The sequence below is a fragment of the Frieseomelitta varia genome, unplaced genomic scaffold, assembly GCF_011392965.1.
Source record: "Frieseomelitta varia isolate USP_RPSP 00005682 unplaced genomic scaffold, Fvar_1.2 scaffold_513, whole genome shotgun sequence".
NCBI classification, from domain to species: Eukaryota; Metazoa; Arthropoda; class Insecta; order Hymenoptera; family Apidae; genus Frieseomelitta; species Frieseomelitta varia.
Window position 1 is genome coordinate 53,662 of NW_025110272.1, and position 23,986 is coordinate 77,647.

The 23,986-nt window shown below is 26.8% G+C and overlaps 2 protein-coding genes across 2 annotated transcripts; one reads left to right on the plus strand and one right to left on the minus strand.

Annotated features, from left to right (window-relative positions):
* Window positions 1-1,097: 1,097 nt before the first annotated feature.
* Window positions 1,098-5,119, plus strand: LOC122533247 (lachesin). Its single transcript, XM_043662757.1, has 6 exons — window positions 1,098-1,254; window positions 1,555-1,796; window positions 1,857-2,113; window positions 2,183-2,586; window positions 2,907-3,027; window positions 3,141-5,119. Exons 1-6 carry the CDS (start codon window positions 1,197-1,199, stop codon window positions 3,160-3,162), a joined length of 1,104 nt encoding a protein of 367 aa, XP_043518692.1. The 5' UTR covers window positions 1,098-1,196; the 3' UTR covers window positions 3,163-5,119.
* A 223-nt stretch (window positions 5,120-5,342) lies between these two features.
* On the minus strand, window positions 5,343-23,104 carry LOC122533248 (D-altritol 5-dehydrogenase-like). The gene is made up of 5 exons (XM_043662758.1): window positions 22,913-23,104; window positions 11,779-12,036; window positions 10,188-10,425; window positions 5,706-5,884; window positions 5,343-5,597 (listed from the first exon to the last, which is right to left on the minus strand). Exons 1-5 carry the CDS (start codon window positions 23,048-23,050, stop codon window positions 5,394-5,396), a joined length of 1,017 nt encoding a protein of 338 aa, XP_043518693.1. The 5' UTR covers window positions 23,051-23,104; the 3' UTR covers window positions 5,343-5,393.
* Window positions 23,105-23,986: the final 882 nt, after the last annotated feature.

The following is a 23,986-nucleotide window of genomic DNA, read 5'->3' on the forward strand; positions in this document are numbered from 1 at the left end:
GTGTACGTGTTCGGTAGCAGAATACACGAAACAATGAGGTTTTCGAATCGCTATGGTTACCGAATGAGCACAACATGCTATGTTACGTATCATGTCTGTACAGTATATTACGAAGTCGTTCTTTCATGAACTTGAAATACCAATAAAGGGATGGGTATAAGTTTGCACGCAACGTCACTGTTTAAGAATAATGAATGAGTTATGCTCTTCTTTAATGTAAAAAGTTTCATTTTCCATATCTATTTCTCTATTAGAATGATATAGATATAGAGATGTAAAGATAATTATAGAGTAGAGAAATATAACAATATAATTAAAAAGATCTGGTTCTATTCTCGGCGTAATCCAATTTCTTTATTGGATATCTAAATTGATTGAACTAGTTACGTGGTCTGGTATTGTTCACTTTTCCGGAAATAGTATAGCACTAGATTCTTGACATTGTCCATAACTTAAATAACATAACCTTCGTATCTAAGCAAAACCTTAGTAAAAGCTAATCAATAGGAAATGACTGTTAACTGTATAATACTTTGACATTTTACTATAATTGTTAATATCTACTTACGTAATTTTTTCTAATAATTCCGATAAACTTATATGATTTTCTAGCAAAGAGGAAAAAAAGCACAAAAATAGGAAATTAATTGCATTATTATTTTAATTGTGATTCTTATTTATTTGTTGACATTTATTTTTCCAATAATTATTCTTATATGTTTTCTTGATTTGATATACGGAAATATTATGAAGAATTTTTTTTAAAATCATTTCTCTAATTTTATTAATCAAATAAATTTTTGGTAAAATACTTTAAAAATATCTTTATAAAATATCTTTATAAAAAGTAATGTAATACAGTTTAGAGATTTATCGTTTTGTAAATATGTATAAATATGACTATATTAGAAATTTTTGAATGAACATAATAAATCATGTGTACAATTATTAATTTAATTAAAATTATTATTATTAACGATAAAATATTGTATAACAAAATTAAGTATTTAAACAACTGTTATAAAGATACGGAAATTAATGTTTTTAATTTATATTATGTCTTAAATCTTTTTTGGTTATGGTATTTCTCTTGACTAAGGATGTAGCGTCATTCGCCATATTTATTTTCGATTAACAGACACCTGTGAGTTTCAAGTATACTCCCTTTCCATTATAATATACTTGCGCTCTTTGACATGTACGGCATGATGAAGACTTTTTATATATTTTTGACGCTCGCTTTTTTATATACAGGTAAAAAAACATAAAGATTTACTTGCACGTATTATTTTTTAATATAAATATTATATTCCTATAAATTTGCCATTGCCTATTTAATAAAGTCAATGTCCGTTAACCCTTATACGAAGTCTAACTTTATAAAACATTTTTACATGCAATTAATTTAATATAATATACAAAGTCACACAATAAATTGCGTATTACATCTCTCTTTTTACTTAGAACTTATTATTTAGAATTTAGAATGCTATAATATTATTTGTTGTAATTAAACTAATGTTTATCTAGAAACATTCCTATCGTATTTTTCAGTTAAGAGTCAACGTACACCAACGATATCTTACATTTCCCAAGAGCAAATTAAAGATATTGGTGAAACTGTAGAATTTCGATGTTCAGTTTTATATGCACCTGACTTTCCAGTTGTATGGACAAAAATTAATAAAAATGTTGCCAATGACCAATTACCACTTTCGCATGGTAGTACTTTAATTATAAGAGATACTAGATTTGCACTCAAGTATGATGACGCCTTATCTACCTTTAGATTACAGGTAATATTATTTTTATTATTTGGTTATATAACTCAAATAATAATGTAATCCATTCTTCAGATAAAAGATATTCAAGAGACTGATGCTGGATTTTATCAGTGTAAAATTTTGATATCTTTGAATAATTATGTATCTGCAAATGTCGAACTGCAAGTTCGTAGACCACCTATTATCAGTGACAATTCAACCAGAACTCTGATTGTTACCGAGGGACAGCCTGTGCAACTTGAATGTTATGCAGGTGGTTTTCCTACACCTAGAATCTCATGGCGTAGAGAAAATAATGCCATTTTACCAACAGGTGGATCAATTTATCGGTAGGTAGTTACCTTTTTATAGAAGAGACTTTCAAATGAACTCTTTTCTAGTACATTGAAAAATTACAGTGGCAATACATTGAAAATTCCTGCAATTCGTAAAGAAGATCGTGGAACATATTATTGTGTAGCTGAAAATGGAGTAGGACGTGGAGCTAGACGTAATATTAATGTTGAAGTTGAATTTGCACCTGTAATTACAGCACCCAGGCCACGCCTTGGTCAAGCTTTACAATATGACATGGATTTAGAATGTCATGTAGAAGCTTATCCTCCACCAGCTATTGTTTGGTTAAAAGATAATGTTCAATTATCTAATAATCAGCATTATAGCATATCACATTTTGCAACTGCAGATCAATATACAGATACAACAATTAGAGTGATCACAATTGAAAAAAGACAATATGGAGAATATGTGTGCAGAGCAGCTAATAAATTAGGAACTGCAGAAACAAAAGTTGAATTATTTGGTATGTATTCTGAAACATATATATAAGTTTAATAATATATATCCTTTAAGAAATATTGCTTTTATTTCTCTAATTGTAATTATAGTTACATTGAATTGTAGAATTGATAAATATATATGCATTTATAAATTGTGCATGATAATTTGTAATTTGATAATACTTGTCCTTATATAAGTCTTTTACACATAGTTTATTTCATTCTTATATATTTCTTTTTTTGTACATATTATGTAAACAGCAATTTAATTTGCAGTATATTCATTTATTAAGTAGTAGTTAGCATGCTCTAGATGTTCCCTTGTTTCTTTTTTTTTGCGCAGAAACTACTGTCCCTGTGTGTCCGCCAGCTTGTGGCCAAGCCCTTTATTATGGGACTGGAGTAGTACCAGTTTCTTCAGGGCCTTTGGTAGTCTTAGTTTTATTTATTACAATTGTTATGAGGTATGTTGATTTCTGGAAATAATTTTTTCCCGCTTTTGTATATTAACATTTGCAATTACAGTGTAATATAAATTCATCTTATTTCATGTATGAGCAAATTTATAAATTTGCAGAAATTTCTACGCCAAATATTAATTATCCAGGACTTCAATGGGCGGCAGCGAATCAATGCAACTTATCGAAATGGTTGCTGATAGTACTATGGTTCATCATTCTTAATAGATATTAGAAACATTATTATACAATAACTTTAGGGGCCTAATTTGTTTTTAATTTCTATTAGATGATTATTTTTGTAGTTATTTACAAATGAAATTGAATAATTATTAGTGAATATAATAAAAGTTTTAGGGGCCAACAATATAGTAGATGTTGGCAGGATACAACTAACATTCCAGAGAAATACATAGTGATACAAAATGAAAAAAATGTAATGATATTACCAATAGTTTGAGATTTTTATATATATATATATATATATAGCCTTTTTTCATATATCAGTATAACTGATAAACACAAAGAAGTGATTGATAATGATGTTATGAACATATATCGGCCTTTGACATAGTTTGTAGTAAAAGTTCAAGAATACATTCATACAATTTAACACATTCGAGACTGCCATATTTTGACAAGATCATCCTTAATGGCAGTTAATATTTCTGAAGTTATAATAAAGAATGAAAGAAATTTAGTAAGAGTAAAACAAACATATTTCAAGACCATATCTTTTTAAGAAACATCATGACTCACATAATGAGTCACGTTTATTAAAATCATTTTCATACTATATAGATGATTTAGATCACTACGTAAGTCATATGTATGAAACAGTTAATATCCCAGAAAAATGAGCACAGCTAATATAGATAATAACGAAATTATGAACATAAATATTGCTACTCTTGTTTTATTTTTATGAGAACAAAAGGATCTACAACAAAATAACTGCTAAAACACATGTAATATAAAAAAATTATCTGTAATTATTATACTTATAATAAATTTGTATAATATTACTTAAGACATATCGTTCAAATATAAATTTCATTTATCTTTATAATATTATACAGTACAAGTATGTTGCATGATTAATTATTATAACTAATCACCTGTATCTTTTTCCTTTTCTATTTTATTCTTTATGCTTTTTAGTAACATTTCAGATATAGTATTGTGTTCATAGCATTTTTGTTCAAGATATAAAATTTTTACTTTCGTCATTACTTCTTAATATGTTAACAGATCTGGTTGTGGATTATTTTATGTCTTTTACTCAGTTTGAAAGTAAAGGCATTTTATAAGTTTTTAAGCTTTTCTAACAGAACATTAACTAAACGTATTAAACTGGTTTGATCTAATTTTGATCTCGAATGTGTTAAAACATTTGTTAATGCTCTATTTAGAGCATTATGTAGAATTCAAAGTAACAATACTCTATAGTTGCCTTGTTACACAATGTTTGGTAACAAAAAAAGAAATTATTATAATGTTAATACCTTCGTGATACAAAACATGTAAAAATTTGTTTTAGATCTAGATCAACAATTGTATATTGTAGATGAAGCTATTTATAATCATAACTAGGGTATTTATGTTAACAAATGTATAAAGACTGCATACTCATAACAGGGATCGATTTCGCCTTTGGACAAACTTAAGGTATTTTTAATGTTCCTCGGAACTGCGGTCGTCCCAAAAATGTTGGTGTTGGATCTTGTTTTCGCTTTCGCCAACCATAAGAGTTGGAAAATTTATGAACTTTCTTCCAAATTCTCCAATAGGACAAGATAATCTATTTCGAAATTTATACATGAAAAAATGAAGATTGAAAGAAAGCATTTGTATTTGCGAGAAACGAGAATTTTTATTAGTGCCGGAGCAAACTATCAGTAATTTACATGTCTGAGGAGATGATACGAAGGATAAAGGGAAATAAGAACAAGAATGTCACAAAACAACTTCATTGGGGAAATTACAGTTTGGATACTTTAGTTACTATCTCTAAGAAAACAAAGTTTAATGCATTTAACTAGGCATTTAACAAAAGATGGGCCAGCAACAAAATGCGCTGCATATAATAAAATCATTATAAATAGACATTTCTTATGTTACCCTTTATTTTTCGCATATCATTAGTGCAGAGAAATTTAGAATCATGATAAGCAAGATTTTTTTATGACCTTTTTACGAGTTTGCAATTTTATATTTACTTTTATATTAACTAACATGAATTTTAATAAACAAGTATTACGTAAAAATCATATTTCCTTATATTTGTATTCTAGGGCAAAATAATTAAACGTGTTTAAACATTTTCAAAAAGGGTCTTTATTTTATTAATTCCATCATTCGAACTTACTTTTTTACAATTTGAACACTGCTTTACTGATCAAACCTTTCTTTAAACTGTCTAAAGCTTCACGGTATTGTGATAACGAAAATACTTTAATACCTAATTTATCATAGTTAAGATATCTATCAGCCATTGCATGCAACAAACCTAATCCTCTAGGGAACGAAAAAGGGTTTATGTTTACACCCAAGATTGTCAATTCCTTCTTATAAATCTGTCAGGAAAACAAAATAAAATTAACTACTCGTGATATTTTATAAATAATGGAAAAGTAAGTCAAATATTTGGAATATACAATAGTACACAATCCTGATTAACTTACTTCGTATGGTTCAATACTGAATTTTGCACTGGGATTGGCAACTCCGAATACGCATAACCGACCACCTGGACCTAATAGAGGAATCGCTGCTTGCACAGCTGCAGCCGAACCACTACAATCGATCACTACGTCGAATGTTTGTTTTAAACGTTCTGGGCTCTCTGCTACGAAATCAAGATCTGAAAAATATAAATAAATAATAAACATGCCATGAAAATATTTGAATATTTATTATAGAAAAATCTTATGAATATATAGTACATTTAAAAAATTTTAAATATATAGTACATATAAAACATTTTAAAATTTTATTGGCATTGTAATAAAACATAACTGTTATGATGATATTAATAGAATTTGGAACCAATGCACTACATATACTTTTTTTCAGTAGAAAATTAGGAGGTTTGGGTTAGTAATCAATAGACAACTAACTGTTTAAATAATTTTGTAATTTCTGTGAAATATTATGTATTCCCGTAATCAAGGTACAACCAACTAGGAAATAATTTCAAAAAAATAAGTCGAAAAGAAAGAATAATTTTTTTTTCACTGAAGATTTCGTTTCCAAAAAAGTGTTTTCAACTTGAAAATTCAAATTAGATTTGGCTAATTCTGAATTTAACAAAAACTGATAGAAAGTTGTTCTATATATGAAAATAAGTCAAAAATGTAAAATACAATTATTTTATAAGATGCTTCGAAAATTATATTTGAAAATTTATCAAATATACGCATATTAAACCAATTCTTAATTAAATGTATTCAATTCTATTTTCTTAAAAACGAAGCCTTAAGCAGAATTTTATATTTTTGCAGGTAAAATCCTTCATATAATTTACTCCCCATTCAGTCTGGAATTAATTAAATTCAAGTATGCTTAATGAATGTTCAAATTTAAGTTCCTTGGAAATGAAATTCCTTAAATGTAAAAATATTTTTTCGATTTATTTTTACATGTAGACTTCTCTTGTGGTCGGTTGTATCATGATCACAGAAATGTATATTTCTACTGAATATCTTGTAACTTTCTACAATTCATAGATTTGTTTCATACTTTGTCAATATAATTATAATTATATTACAATCTTACAAGTTATATCTCGTTAGTATATTAGTGTAGTAATGTTTCATATAACTCATAAAAATATATTTGATTATTTTTGTGAGATACTGTATTCTATATAGTCTGCCTATATTTACTAAATTCAATATTCGTCACATTTTGCGACAAGAAAATACTTCAATATTCGTCCAACAACTCAATGTTTGTTACTAAAGATTTCTTATTGCATGATCATTCTAGACTCTAGACCTATACTGTTTTATACGAATATTGTAATCATTTGTTTAAAGTGTATCCAGATTTATTATCGTATTTTGTTGCGTTATCGTTACTCATTGGCATAGTAAGAAATATTATAGCAGAATAACACTGTTTTGTTATATGTAGGGAGCGGGTGATTTTTCACAAAAAAATAAGAGAAAAATATAGAATAAAATTTTTTTTTTGAAGACTTAGAAAGTTTAATTTAAGGATTTATCAATTAAATTTGAAGTTAATTTTATTTTTATATAGCGAAAATAAGTAAAAAATGTAGAATCAAATTTTTGTGTAAGATGTTCGTTCGTTTTCGAAAGAATTGAGTTTGAAAATTTATTAAGTACGTGTGTACACGGCAATTTTTAACAAAACACATTCAAAATTTATTTTCTTAAATTGAAGCTTTAAATGAAAAAAATTTTATTTTACAATTTTTATTTATTTTTCTCCTGTTAATTATTTTCTTGTGATCTAGAATTATCTAAATTTATTTGATAAACCTTCAAAGTCAATTTTCTCGAAAACGAAGCATTAAAATTTTATTATTATCAAAAAATTTTATTCTATATATTTTTTTTTTATTTCTGTCTGAAAAATCATCTACCCTCTTGTGTATGTTATTTCGATATGCCCTGTGTAAGCTATAAGTTTATGGCTTATATAAATAAACTATATATACATAGTAAATTTAATATTTCGATGAATGTTGGTAAAGTAGTTCGCCCTTAAAGAAAATATAATAGTCCTCACTTAAATATCCGCATATTTGCCCATTGCTGTCCCCATCAATTCTTGGGACTATTCTCCTACTCTACCTTATCATGGGGCCGCGTGAAACATGACACTTAAACAACATAGAATAAGTAATATATGTATGTATATATGATACCTATATTGGTGTCTGGTATCGGTATAACAGCTGATACTCATCTCTCTTTCTTTCGGTGCCAATTCACAGAATATTGCCACTTAAGTATTTGCTTTCGGTCCTAACTGCGGACGTTTAAGTGGGAACTACTGTCTTTAACCTGCTAACTTTGGGTAGCTCAGTAAATAAATTTAGAAATGGTCCTTGGCATTACCATTAAATGTATAAATGTGTAACAATAACAACGTGGACCTTTAGAATCTATTGCCTTTTGTCACAATCCTTCTATAAACGAGTTACCATTGAGTAACGATATCACATTAAAAATGTAAAATATAACAAATGTAAAATATAACAAATGTAAAATATAAATTCGAAGCATTATATTTTGCCATGATGGCTTCTCAATGAAACTAAATTTCTACTAAATTTATATTTGTTTATTAATCCGATTCACGGCTGGAAACCAATTATTTCCTTCTTTGTTAATTCTTATGAAAAAAGTTGAATCTATATTCGCCTGTTTTTCAGAAATGGACGAATTAAGAACGAGTACAGAGGTGTTTCATTATATATACATTTTCAGACTAATCTTTCTGATTAATATAATCGTGATATATAATTCTTTTAGAGCTGATTTTAAAATGTTTCACATATGTATTAAATACATATGTATTAAATACATATAAATGTAAAAAAATTTACAAAAATATATAGAATATCCAAAGCACAATTTCAATGATTAACTTGGACATGTATATGATACAATGTCCAAAGCAAAACAAATTTCTATTCGAGTCCCATTTTTTAAATTATATTTATAAAAATATAAAAATCTGTATAGTAGAATTTCGTTTACATGAGCTTGTCGGAGGACAAATTTATATAATTAGTCCTTTGCACTCAATTGTCTTTTTTTAAGGGGACATTATACTTAAATTTTTAAAATTGAACTGTTCGCGCGCGGTTTAGGCGGTACGAAGTGGATATTAGTGAACTGTATGTTTCTCGCGCGCTTGAGTTATCAAGGGTTTTTTCCTTCAGTGGTAACATTGAACTACAGAGCGAGTTGAACTATCGTGTCTGGCTGTCGGACGAATTCTCTCTTCAGTCTTAATGTGGATCGCGAGAGATGAAGTAAATTGTTTAGCAGTCGGACGAATTCTGACTTGCAAGTCGACGGAAAGTAAGAAAAGCTTTCTTGTTTTCCTTTCCATCGGTTTCGAGACATTTCTTGGCTCCAAGCTGGGACATAGCACAGGTGTCACTTGGACGCGACTTTGTTTAAAGATTTTGCCTATACTCGAGAATGTGAATGCCTTGATTTATGCCATAGTTGAAGATCACGTTAGGTTTTTTGCATAAAAATCGAACAAACGGTCAAGGGTTTGCTGGCGACTTAAAACTACTAGAGGCTCAGGTCACTCGAAGACTATAAATTTTCTATAGCGAGCATGCGATTAGACCATGTGGTTTTCTCGCATAGAAACTTTTCCGAACATGGATTTCTTTTTTATAATAATATGATAATTATAATGAACGTAGGCATATATTTGGTATTATATGGTATAATGTAAAAGCATAAATATTTAAACAGACATCTAGAATGAAAGCTATATTAATGACGTAAGAAGAATAGAAAAAATTACTTCTGAGAACAAGGCAGTCGTGAATCAATTAACACTCATTGAAATAATTCGTATAAACTATTTCTTACGAAAGTTTATAAAACAGTGGAGAAAATTGTTCTTCAGAAGGTTAGAAGTATGTATCATTAATTCCTACAATATACTTTATTATAAGAATAAAGCTTCTAACGAAAGCGCAATATGTGTAGTACATTGATAATTGCTTTAAATGATATCACATATTAGAAAAATAATATATAATAATATATAATTAACATAATATAATTTAAACAGGATGATTATTTTCAATACTCTATCACTTTATTTGACGATGTTATTTCGACGATGATATTTCATTCATTATAGATGATGTAAAAAAAGTTTCCGAGCACATATTGTTATAATTTCTGTGATAAAAATCTACTCTTCTCTATTTAAAATTATTGTAATTATTTTTTTGTTCATATAATAATAATTCAAGTTCAGATAAGTAGACTCGACCAGCAAGATTAATCAAATATTGACGCATAGAATCAAGAATTCAATAATACTCTTATTATTGAAATTAATAAACAATAACCATTTCTGAACATGCTGAAAACCATACTATTTATTTACTAATAAATTCTTTAACTAGAAACTAAGAATTAAGTAATTGTTACCGAGATTGTTCACCAATTTCCGTCGTTTCTCTTGGGGCTCAGTGATTGTCACGGATTTTCTGAGACCGTGTAAGTGCAACATGCAGGCCCATAAAAGGCCAATGATTCCGGCGCCAATGACGAGCACATTGCTACCAACATTAACGCCATTAAGTCTCTTCCATCCATGAGCCAAACACGACAAAGGTTCGACAAGGGCGGCTTGTTGTAAATCGACATCATCAGGTACTAGGTGAACCTGATAAAAGATTCAAGATAATAATAATAATTTAAAATTCACAATTTTTTACGATTTACATATGTACGTGTTTGGGAAATTCATAGCAAAAGATAAGAAATAATTTAATTAGAATTAGAATTTCGTTATCTATAACTTCACAAGTTTTAACTTGCTTTAATTTTACTTTATATTAATTTAATTGATATTAATAATTATTTTATGAAATATTTCATCGTTTTTGATATTAAATTCTGTTTTTCTGTAATAGCATTTACAGACTTCTAAAATACTTCGATATTAAATTTTTTTTATAGCATTTACAGATTTTTACAGTATTTAATTTGTTATTAGATTTTGTAAAGATCATGATCAATAATAATAAACTAAAATAATAGATACAATAGCAACAGAATGTTTAAAACGACTGTTTTCTTGATAGATAATACTTTAATCTGTTATAATTTTTTAAAAAAAAAGATTAATTATTTTAAAATGTAAAGCAATAGTATTAAGTTCATTTTTCTCAAAGAATGAAAATTGTAAAAATTCAAAAATTCTCTAAAAATACTGAAAAATTTTTTTGAACTAAATTCACAATGGTCTTGAAGATTGAATTCTATTTTTTATAAAAAGCCCTTAAAACTTGCTGTACGATTTTTTTCACCATTTTATTCAATTTTGAATATCAGTGTTAAGTGACAAAAATTTTGTCGTTTACCTGATATTCGAAAGTAAATAAAAGTATTCTTATTTTTTTATTGCATAATATAAAAATATGAAAAAAACAAACTTAACACTGTCAAAATACATACAAGGTTTTACGTTTTAAAATGAGCTCAGCTTCTTATATATATATATATATATATCTTATATATCTATATTATATATCTATATTATATTCTTTTTTCACAAAGTTATAACACTAGTTTCAAATAATATCATTTATCAAAAAAGACAGTTGTTATAAACTTTTGGTCGTTATCTAATAAATAAATTGCAGATATTTATACAAAATATCTAAAATGCTTGTTAATATTTTAAACGAATTTAGATTCCGTTTCTTTATTTACATTCATAAAAATTTAAAAAATACATCAAAATTTGTGATCTATTAATAAATTCTCATAGAAAAAAGAAACATGATTTATGAATTTTATATCTAACTAAAAAATGACATTTGTTTAAACGTTTTATTATTATAAAAGTACATAAACTCTACGAACTTTTTGAACAACATAATATATTAAATTTAATTTTTAAAAAATGATTACAGTATACCTCTTTTTATGAATGAAAAATTCTTACATGCAATGATCTCATAGTCATCTAAACAATTTGATTCTGAAAGGGACAATAAAAACGTAAACAAACCTGACTTTCTGGCACTATAGCGTGTGTGGAGAATCCACCGTCTCTGAAAATTCCTATTGTATTGTTTATGCCACCGGTGCTACAATGTTGATAAGATCCTTCGTGACAAAAGGTGCACTTATCGCAGGCGCTATTAGGATCGACAGCCACTTTCTGACCGAGTTTAAAGTTTTTTACCTCAGAACCAACCGCATCGACAGTTCCGGCAAATTCGTGGCCAAGAGTTAGAAAGCCCTCCTTTTTGCATGGAAATGATCCCTGAACGATAGAATTTTTTCTTGTTATATTTTAGAATCAATGAAGAAGTATTATAAGACTACAATGGCTTTGTATGAATTTATCGGAGGACAAATAATTTATACAGGGACAAATTTGACAAATTTTTCCAGTGTGTTCTATAGATAAAAATAAGACTAAATGTAACAAAGATCCATAAAAATCCAAATAAATGTTTTATTAAGAAGTTACAATATGAAATATGAAATATGACAAATATATCCTCTTAAAAAAGTATATGCTCTTAAAATTTCATTACCATGGTCTTTATTAACATGTTTCAATATATTTCATTTTTACAATTGAATATAAAATAAATAGTTACATTGTTAATGATAAAACAGAAAAAAGTTACTTAACAATTATACCTGACATGAAATATTTTAAATAGTATAAAGCACCTAATAATTTTATGATCATAGATTATTTGAAAATCAGGGATCGAGATATATGGAACTTTTTAATAAGTTTTATTTAATACATTATGGAACTTTTTTAAAAAAACGTTCTCACATTATAAGCTTTAATAAAAAATTAAAAAAATATTCTCGAAAATAAAAGTTTCAGTTTGAATAGATTTTATACAATACGGATAAAAATATAAATTTTTTATTACGTAGGAATAGATAATTTGTTCGTTAAAATTGAGAAAGATTTTCAATCATTGTAACGAATACTGAAGTACAACAACATTAAACAATTATTACAGTTAAATTCATATTCTGAATATGTTATATATATTATATGAATATGTTATTTATTTGTAATAAATTTGTAGAATTGTAATAAATTGCGTTCCTCTTTGGAATGAATAATTACGAAGTCAAGAATAAATTAATACAAATATGATATTTATCAAGTAATGTAATATCTGTGTTTTAATCATCATTGGTTAATTGATTTGTTATTGCGTTGCGATACAGTTTAATTTGAACTTTCAATAATGTGATATTATATCACTAAATAAAGCCAATACTCAATTTGTTATTTCTATTTTTTTTTTTTGCGAAGAATGTTTTTTAATAAACATTCTAAAATAACTTGCTTTTTTAATTATATAAATTCCAAAACACTTGTCACATAAGGACATTTTATAAAGAAATTCCTAAAAGTAATATACAAGTTAATTTTTAAGTTGAACATTTAAATTATTTTGGTTACTAAAAAAATCCTGCGAAAATCATTTTGACAATTTTTTAGTACTTTGCTATGTGGATTAATGAATATCAATTGATGTATTAAAAAACACGATTCCGCTTACTCAAAAACTACTTACAATTAGTAGATTTTTACCACATTGTATAAAATCAGTTTTTAATACTCGGAGAACTGGATCGATTTAATTTACTTGTATATTTTGGTTATTTATATGTTCTTTGGAAACAAATTTTCACAAGGAAAAATATTAATCATTATTAACAAAAAATGACATAAATGATAAAATAATAAAAGATATATTACTGTATTAAATTAAATGTTAAATTTTTAAAATGTTTTTCAGGAAGAATAAAAATTTACTTCGAAAAATTCACGAATAATATTTTACATAGAGCGTAAACAATTCAGATTGCTAGATTGGGTTAAGAAGGATTAAAATTATTAAGTTACAGTGGCCATAAACTTACGTACATTAAATTTCTAATATATTGAAAAATTGGCGATATTTAAACTGTTATAATTTCGTAACAAGAAGTCATACAGCAATGAATCTGGATTCATTTTAAGGCATGAAGTTTTTACTGTCACAATTCTGGATTCATTTTTTTGCAAAAATGTTTTCGTATCATGTACTAAATGAGAGATTAAAGATACTATTTTTCCTCGAGAATATTATAAATTTAAACGTCTTTCAAAACACTGAAAATTTTTTTTCGTGACTGAATTGACGATATAGTTGAAGATTGAAGCTTTCCCGTTATAACGACTCCTAAAATCTGTTGTACAATTTCTTTTCGCCAAATTATTGAACTTCGGATAGATCCAAAATCTCAAAAGTTCGACGAAGTTTTAGAATTTAGAGGTCAATAATTTGGCGAAAAAAAAATCGTATAGCTGATCTTAGGAGGTCATCGTGAAAAGGAGGCTCCAGTCTTCAAGTGGTATATTCAAATAATCAATGGTATATTCATGGTATGTTCAATCATGAATTCAAAAAATTTGCCAATGTTTCGAGAGATATTTGAATTTATAACATTTTCGAAGAAGAACAGTATCTTTTCCACTTACTATATAACATGAAAACATTTTTGTGAAAAATGAATTCAATTGTGAAAGTAGAAGCTTCACGCTTTAAAATGAGTTCAGATTTATTGTTGCACGAGTTCTTGTTATAAAATTAGTTTAAACATTTTAAATATCGTTAATTTTTCAAAATATTGATAATTTAGTGTACATGATAATTTTATGGCTGCCATTGTTATGCAGCACGTTTTCTTAAAAATGAAAGATTAATAATAATATATGCTTTTTTTGTCCTACATCGATATCGTGAGAATTTAAATTGATTGGAAAAGAACAGGAATTATTATCATATATTGATTGGAATATTGAAGGCAATATTCCAATCAATATAATAAAATTACATGTATGGCAACATGTGATCAATAAAGTGCATTCTACGCAGCTTATATCGTATTTGGTAAATATTTATCAAAAGCAAGCGTTGTAATCTCTATTTCTGGAAATACTTACACGTGGTATGAACATTATGCAACATTCTGTGTCGTGACTATAAAACGCAATCATGTCTAAAGTCTCGTTCTTTTAAAGCAAAAGAAAACCATCAAGAGAAAGAATGATGTTCTTATGTGAAATGTGCAAAAAAATAGATTATTTATTAATCACATAAGATTATCGTATTTCGTTTGTATACGGAATTAAAGATAGTGAAAGAATAAGAAACAAATGAACTATTTCTGTACCGTTTGTGTATGAATCAAATGAATCAAGGTCTCGATATAGAGCTATAAAATACAGTAAGACCTCGTTTAACACTGTCTCAATTAACGCTGATTCAATAGAACGTTTTTTCCTGAATTCTATTTCCAAAGCTCTAAATATTCTTGTTATCGAAAACTGGAAATTTGTCGCGTATGTATTCATCTTTGTATATATATATATATATATATATATATATATATATATATATATATTTTTTTTTTTTTTTTTTTTTTTTTTTTTTTTTTATATTTTTATTTATATATATTTTTTTTTTTTTATTTTTTNAATACAAAAAATATTATACTCTGAATATTTTATGTATATATATATATATATATATATATATATATATATATATATATTTTTTTTTTTTTTCTTTATATTTGTATTTGTATTTATTCATTTCTTTTCTTTTCTTCTCAAAAATGAAGAAAAAATGAGCAAATTTCTAAATATTTTTTTTCCTTAGTGTATCGGTCCTCCGTACGCTCCTGAAGTTTTGACATTTAAATTCGGGATACGCTGTATATAGGGGAAAGTAGAGTGCCTAACTTCGTAAGAAAAAATCAAATGTCAAAAGAAAATTCGCATGAGACTAAATCTTCTAATTGAACCTTATACAATAAGAAAATGGCCACTTTTTAAAAAAAATTGTTTGGCTCACAGGAATATAAAATTTTCCGGAGATATGTAAAAACTTAGTTTTGCCCTATAGGGGTGGGCAAAACGGGGTACCTATTAAAAGACGTATAAAATATGATAGAGTTATAAAATTTTTATTTTTAATCGTTAAAAAATAGTAAAAATAGTAAAAATAATTATTTTTAAATTTTAGCAAATATAAAGGTATTCTATTTGGTCTGTCTTATAAAATATCATGTTAATTACTAGTTTAGGAACTTTTACTGTATTTATAAAAAATTTGAACTATTTTCTATAATAATAATAAGTTTATATTGTTATATTTTACATAATAATAAATTTATATATATATTTTAATTAACAAACGTCGCAAATAAAATAATGCAAAAAAAATAAAGTTAAAAATTCGTCGGCCTTTTTAACACTTGTATATATCGCATTTGCCCATCCATAACATAGTGCATTGAATCCATTGTTCTTTGGCTTTGGAATATATAAAAAGTTCCTTACAAAATATACAAGCATCGCTTGTAGATAATTCATTTATTATTGACATTTGTTTCTTACAGAATTTTCTTCTTCTTTTAATAGTTTTTATAATGTCTTCCAATTGATTTCTATATTCTTCAGATATTATTATGGTCGCTTTTCCTTTTTTCCTGTTGCTTCTTGTTAGGTTGATACATTATGAATGTCGACGAGAGTAGCAACCAAGGTTGGTATGTGTATTGTGTGAATGTTGGTAGTTAGGGAAAACAGAAGATGAACGAGATGAAGAAGAATGAGTAGTATGGTGTGTGCGTCCAAGGTGTGATGAATAAAAAGAAACGCTGTGTAATTCCTTAAGTGATGCTTATCCGAATTGTTTTTTTTCCAACACTTCTTCTTACTGTTCACTCTGCTTGGGGGATAGGTTTAATTATTTAAGGAGAAAATGTGAATGTTGATTCATAATCAATATCCTGCGACGGGGATGGAACGGGCTCTACATCCTTCGATGTGGATGGCACATCTTCTGCATCTTTTGTCGTTTCGATGGGAAACTCTTCATTTCTATTGATGTTAATAATAAAGCTTCCATGAGTGCTGATCTTCTGATATTTTCACTCTTCTGATATTTGTTGCTGTATACTGATAGTTTGTTGTTTCCGATATAGGCATATAGATGATCAGGAAATAAGCCGGGAATAAAAGGAAATATTCTAGTTGCTCTGAACTTTTGAACAGCAGTTTCTATCGTTGCTGCTCTAAAAGATGCAGCTTTGTACAATAATTGTGAGGTTTTTTCCGGAATTAGAAATCAACCGTTTTCTAACATTTGTTCGTAATAAGTATTTAACGGTGCCATAGTTTTCGCAATTACTTTATGGGCTTAAAGATGCTGACTAGGGATGCATACAAAATAATAACAATTTAAATTAAATGATCAAAAATGTGAAAATGAAGACGTAGAACACATTTGCTATACATAGTACGAGGTAAAGCCGGTCCCATAGCCAAATACTCGGTTTTGTCCCAAATGCATTCATTTACTGAACATTAAATATTTATACTTCAGTATGAGAAGAAAGGATCAAAATACACTATAAGAATTATAGAATACAAATATTACTTATCTGAATGGATTCCTGAATGTGAAAACATTAAAAAACAATCACTTAAATCATAAAACATTGAAACTCTTCAAGCCGAAATTTTTAACTTTATCTGTACGGAACACTACGATGTTGATTGTTTCTGAAATTTGTAAAATAAGATCGAGGGGTCCATCCAAATATCATGCAACAGTTCGATTACAAGTTCTTATTTTTAAAAAAACAATGATATCCGGCTTGACCCGCCTACCTTATTTTACCCTACTTTTCTCTACGATTCATTTTAGTTTATTCAAACGATTATTTTCGGAACTATTTGTTATTTGAAAAAAATCTTTGATATAGATTTTGTTCTGTTTGAAAGAAGAAATTTTATGACTGATGACCAGCGGATTTATCTAAATGCAGGCACTTTCGAAATCTCAAGATTATCAATCCACTTTACGTGAATTATTTTTATTTATTTTAATCTTTTAAGTGACACCATATATTTTTTTACACGTTACTCGATATTCTCTATAAAAAAAGAGCTTCAATCTAAAATCTGTATCTAAAAATTACAACTTTAGGAAATATATAGAAAATATAAATTTGTAAAATCGTATAAAAGACGAGGAAGAATAGAAGTAGTATTCTTGTATTCACACTATCTTTACCTTTCATACATAAATTTTGTAAAAATAAAGTTAAAATATTTTCTAAAATTAATAGTTTTTCGACATACTTTTTTAATACTTTTTTATAGAAAATAAAAAGATGCATCGATTGATACATAAAAAATAAAGGATTCCATTTAAAAAGTTAAGTTATCTTCTCTTCAACTTTATAAAATCTGTTGCATGAAAAACAAGGACAATATGAGCATAAGAATACCATGCCTGTTTTTCTTGGTCTTTCATATAATAAATTTCATAAAATTAAAGTTAGAATATCTTCTAAACTAATAGTATTAGTCGATATACATCGATTAATACTTAATGTTTTATACAGAATGTCGAGCTGTGCCGACTAATGAAGTAAAAAATTAGTGGAGTCTATTTAAAAAAGATGTGACCTTAAGATCTCAGAAATATCTCTACTTACAATTAGATAAATCTGATAATTATTATAAGATGTCTCCCTTGAAACAGAAGAAATTTTATTTCAAACATTTTTTCGAATAACAAATAGTAAAAAAAAAAATCGCGTGAATGAATTAACATTTTCACGTTGAGCGTCACATATACCTAACTTTGATTATCCAAAAATATTAATATAAATAAATAAATGAAAATATCTATTAATGCTAGAACAACTGTATCGAAATATTTTATATATAAATTGTAAATTTTATATATATATTGTAAATTATTACAAAATAAACAGATCTATACAGTTTATATTTTTGTCCAAACAAAAATTAACATTGACAAGAATACACATATTTTATGATTCAAGTTTAAGTAGTTCAAACGGAAATCAGTCATATTGATGATTGTTATAGTATATTATAACAAAATTACAACAGTTAAATTAAAACAGTATGATAATAAAATTCTTCACTTCAAAGATCCTGCCAAGAAAGTGTTAAAATGAGACACCCTGTATATTTTGTAAATTAATATAAAAGTCATTTGTGTTTCCTTATTCTTATTTACTTATATTATGTGCTAAGATAACCTTATTTAATGCTTTATCTTCTAAAAACATATCTTGAGCGTTAAGCGAGCATCTTACTGTATGAGGAATTGTAGATTCCTTACGTAACCTTACGAATATATTATGCATGTTGCACGGAATATTTTAAAATTTTATTAGCATTATAACGAGATATTAGTTAAAGTTCAAAGAAATCTGAAAACGTACATAAAAGTTATAAGATAGTGTTTTAATGCTATTAAAAAATGTTTATTTAAATACAGCAAAGAGCATAACTATATGACAATGAATGATTTAAACTGATATAACTTCGTAAAAAAAGATCATATAACAGTTCATTCGGTCTCATTTTAAAATGTGAAGTTTTACTTTGATAATTGTGAGTTTGTTTTTTTCGAAGATAACATCATGTAGTAATGGATGGAAAAGTAAGAATACTTTTTTTGTAAAAATTCAAACAGAAAGTGTAGAAATATTAAAAATTTTTTTCGTAGCTAGATCTATCATTTTGAAGATTGAAGTTTTGCTGTTACGACGCTTTAAAATTTACTGTACGATTTTTTTTCACCAAATATTAGGGTTAAAAACCATTCAAAAAATTCTAACATTCCGTTATCCAACTCTAACGTTTCCAATTTCAATAAAATGGTGAAAAAAAATTTTTTTAAAAGATCAGCAAACTTTAATCTTCTAAGACAATGGTGATTTAGTTGTAAAAAGAAATTTTTTTAATGTTTTTAAAAAATATTTAAAATTGGTTTATGATTAAATTACATCAAAATAGTTACTTTCAAGTTGAAAGTGTCAACAAACAAAATATCATATTATAAAAGAAGCATAAATGATAGTTATGTTCCATTACAATGCAAATGAAATTTCGAAATATTTTGTAACATGCATAACATCCGACACAAAAATACGAGATTATGCCTATAATTTTTTTTATTAAAGAAATTCGAGGAATCAACTATAGTCATCTTAAAAGTAATTTCCTTCTGAGCTAACACACAGCCGCATACGATAATGTTGCTTCGAAGTAATTCTGGAACCTAATTATTATTAATAAATATACAATAAAATAGAAGAAAAATCCATTAAAGCAATAGATATAATATATATATCGTAGCAATAATAATTGTAATATTATTATTAAATAAAGAATTTATTCAAAACTATAACATTTGGACAAGAAATGTCCCTGTACTATCCCGAAATAATCGAACCTAACCCAAACTTAATCTTATTAAATAGTTTAGAAGGACAGAAATGAATAAAAACCATAGTTTGAGTATAGAAGTGAATAGATAGAAGTGAATAAAAACTTTAAATATTTTTAATAATTAATCATTTTCAAGGAATAATAAGTGACGGTTAAAACTTCTCGAACGTTATTCAAGCAAGTGTTCTTGACAATATATGTGAAGTTCAAGGTCATTGGAATGTCCTCTCTTAAATATAAGTTTTATTATAGAATTAGACAAAACGTAATCTGATTAATGATTAATGATTACGATTAATGTGGAATCAGGATATTATTCATGATTTCTAATTATTAAACAATCAATAGCTGTTGATTGAATGAATAATATTTATTAATGAAAAAATCGAAAATATTTTATAATGATGAGATTTATATTGATGAGGTAATTTAATAACCATTAATCATAAAATTATTACACCTTTAATTATGATTATATTAGTAGTTTATTTTTATCCATAATAATAGACATATTCTGTAGAAATTGCATATTTACTATTTGCACTGTGCATTTTGCAACATGCACCATTCTACAATTTTGTCAGGAAATAAAATTTACTTGTTGCAAATATTCAACAAATTTTCCATCAACTATAATTGAAGATCTCATCTGTATAGGTTTTGAGTCGTTATTGACACAATCTCCGGTATGACTTTAATGATAAACATCGTCGAATGAACAAAATTTTGAGATTCTTCATTATACGCGCTTATTCTTGTATCAAAACTATATCTGAGAATTATAAACTTTAACAAATTATTATAAATTCAATAATACAGATACTATTATGTAGCAATGGATATGGATAGACATTCTATCTAATCTTGTGATTGGGTCTGCTACTTAAACTGCAAACAGTTTGCAATGATAACATTCAGTTATATCGAATAGCACAATCATAGATAATCAATACATTTGAACACTGCATTATAGCAGTGTGAAAAGGTAACATTATCGTAATAAAATATAAATTTATCAACTAATGATTTTAAAATTATTAATTAACGATTGAAAATTACAGTAGTTAATCAAAATTGATTTATTGATTTATTTTAACAATGATTAATTGATTAATGATTACGATTAATTGATTACAGAAATGATTACTGGACAACTCTGTTTTATCATACAATAAGATCATCGATTAATCTTTAAATATTTCAATAAATAACGTATCCAAGATGAAAACAAATATAATGGATTCGTGAAATATGTATCTCATCTACGACTGTTTACAAACGGCAATTTGTGATATGAACAAATCTCAAATAAGATACGATACAGAGTAACGAAAGTATTTCTGTAAATAATAAACTAAAGCCGAGCAACAGTAACATGTATAGGAAAAAATTTTAAATGATGATTTCGACAACTTTATTTCAAGATTATCAAAATTAGTGAGAATTAAGTAAATAATTGTCTCCTTAAGTAAATAATTATCGAAATTTGTTTCAAATATATGAAATTAAGCAAGTGCTTTATAACTAAAATTTTAAAAAATTCAGACTTATTTTTTCGATTATGAATTTATTTCCTAAACAGAATTCCTTTTTTCTTACATTACCCTTTTCTCTTTCATTTTTCTAGAATTTATAGATTTGTATGTTTTCTAAGAAATTACAAATTTTATATTGGATCAAAAAATTGGCAAATTAATAGAATTAATTAATTAATAGATAAATTAATAGAAAAAATCAACAGTTAGTAATTTATAGAAACGCTTTTTTTCATTTAATTGCTTGTTATATATGAAAATTCTTATTCTTAAGAAATCATTATATTTCATTGCAAATCACTGAAATAAAAAAATAAAATAAAAAGATCCCAAAATAAAAAAAATAGAAAGAATTTAAAATTTAAAATTCAATCATATAATATATGATATGTCAAAATCTATAGAATGTTTCCGGAAAAGGGACGTTTCTATATGGAAAAGAAATTTTTTATATTTAAGGCTTTATTTCCGATCGAGTTTAAAAATTTATCAAAAATCTACAAATATTAATAAGTATTAATAAATTTTAATGTTTAAACTGTGAAGAGAACATTTTGAATTTAGTTATGAACAAAATTTATATTTTTATAAAAATATTTGAATTTGTAAAATTTTCTAAAGAAAAAAGATTTTTAAGTCCTTCAAAATAATGTGAAGATATTTTTGAAAGAAACGAATATTATGAAAGTAGCAATATTATGAAAGTAGAGACTTTTCATTACATTTTCTTTTAAGATGAACTCATGTAGATTATTGATGATTTTTTAACATGGAGTTATAGCAGTTTAAAATATAGATAATTTTTCGTCGAATGTGAAAATATCTATTTTGTCGAACAAAAATATTGTTGATATTTTAAACTATTATTTTCACTTAGTGAAAAATATTTGTAGAATAATCAATCATTTTAAAGTACGAAGTTCTATTTTAATTCATTTTTTCCGAAGATTTTTTTTACACCAGTTCAAAGAGTATAAATAAAGGTACTTCTTCTTTTGCAAATTTTGCAAATTCAGGCGTCTTTGAATCAACACTGAAAAATTTTTTTTCATAACTGAATTTATCATGATCTTAAAGATTGAACTTTTCACTTTACGATGATTTTTTAAAATTTGTTGCATGATTTGTTTTTTTTACAAAGTTATAAGAGTTCAAAATATCGACAATTTTTCGAGTACACAAATGCTTTTTACACCCAGTGTAAATAACAAAAACATGAATTTATATAAAAATTCATAGATATGAAGAGACAGGGAAAAGATAGAAAAAGCGTAATGATGTCGACGTACTTCTAATATATGAAGATCGGTCCCGCAGATTCCTGCATAAGCAACTCTGATTCGAACGTCGTTTGGTCCTGGCGTCGGTATCTCTGCTTTTCGCAGCGCGAGAGTTTGATTCTTCACGTCGAAGCTAAGGAATTCCATGGTCTCGCTTGTACTATCGCGTAACGTACTAAAGCTGGCGACATCTCTATCCAATATTTATATACTGTGTTACGACATGTTTATGTTTATATGTTGGTGCCGTGCGCCGATATTTAATCGTTGAATGCTTGAGTGTACTTTCATACATATGTATACACATGCTTGCTTGAGCTGTTGGCACACAACCAACAAGTTGATACGGTACAGGGGAAAGGGGAATTGCCTTAACGTTCGACTCGTAATGCATAGTAGTAGGATCTCCGCAGTAGCACAAGTTCTATTGCTCAGTACGAGTTAGTATGTATTTTGCATCTATGTTTACGACAATGTCATCATCCTTCATTATTGTATCTTAGTTTGTCGCGTTTTATTTCGTTTTATTTCTTGTTATGCGATTAATTTCTATCACTCATTAATGACAACATGATTAAACGGAGGCGTTACTGTTATGTTACAATCGCTCGTTCAACTGATGAGAGCAGAGGATTCCCCTTTCCCCTGTGCCGTTTCAACTCGACGGTAGTGTGCCAACAACTCATCTCTCTGCAGTACATGAACGCGCCAGTTGTGAAGGTTATCATGTAGAATGGAAAATTAAGGAATCAGATTTGGTACATTTGCTGACGGATGTATAAGTCTATCCGAAAATGTAAAAACACTTGAAATATTATAATTATATGTATTGTAATATGTATTATACGTATGTGTACATATGTATTATATGTATCATAATATGTTATAATTATGTATATTGTAGATTGTATCTGACATTTTGAAATTTTATTAGCACCATAATGAGATGAGACTATCGTGTTTATTATATATAATATAGAAGTTATAACAAATTTAATGTAAGTATAATATTTCACAGAGACTATGAAAATAAAAAAATAAAATATTTAATTATCTATTGTTATTTATTACTATCTATTACTA

Bases quoted from the DNA above. Each gene is read 5' to 3' on its own strand.
- LOC122533247 (XM_043662757.1), top strand. From the start codon at position 1,197: ATGTACGGCATGATGAAGACTTTTTATATATTTTTGACGCTCGCTTTT. The intron at 1,797-1,856 runs GTAATATTATTT...TCCATTCTTCAG, and splicing joins TATCTACCTTTAGATTACAG to ATAAAAGATATTCAAGAGAC. The intron at 3,028-3,140 runs GTATGTTGATTT...ATAAATTTGCAG, and splicing joins TTTATTACAATTGTTATGAG to AAATTTCTACGCCAAATATT.
- LOC122533248 (XM_043662758.1), bottom strand. From the start codon at position 23,050: ATGGAATTCCTTAGCTTCGACGTGAAGAATCAAACTCTCGCGCTGCGA. The intron at 12,037-22,912 runs GTACGTCGACAT...TCTATCGTTCAG, and splicing joins CCGATCTTCATATATTAGAA to GGATCATTTCCATGCAAAAA. The intron at 5,598-5,705 runs GTAAGTTAATCA...TTTTCCTGACAG, and splicing joins TCAGTATTGAACCATACGAA to ATTTATAAGAAGGAATTGAC.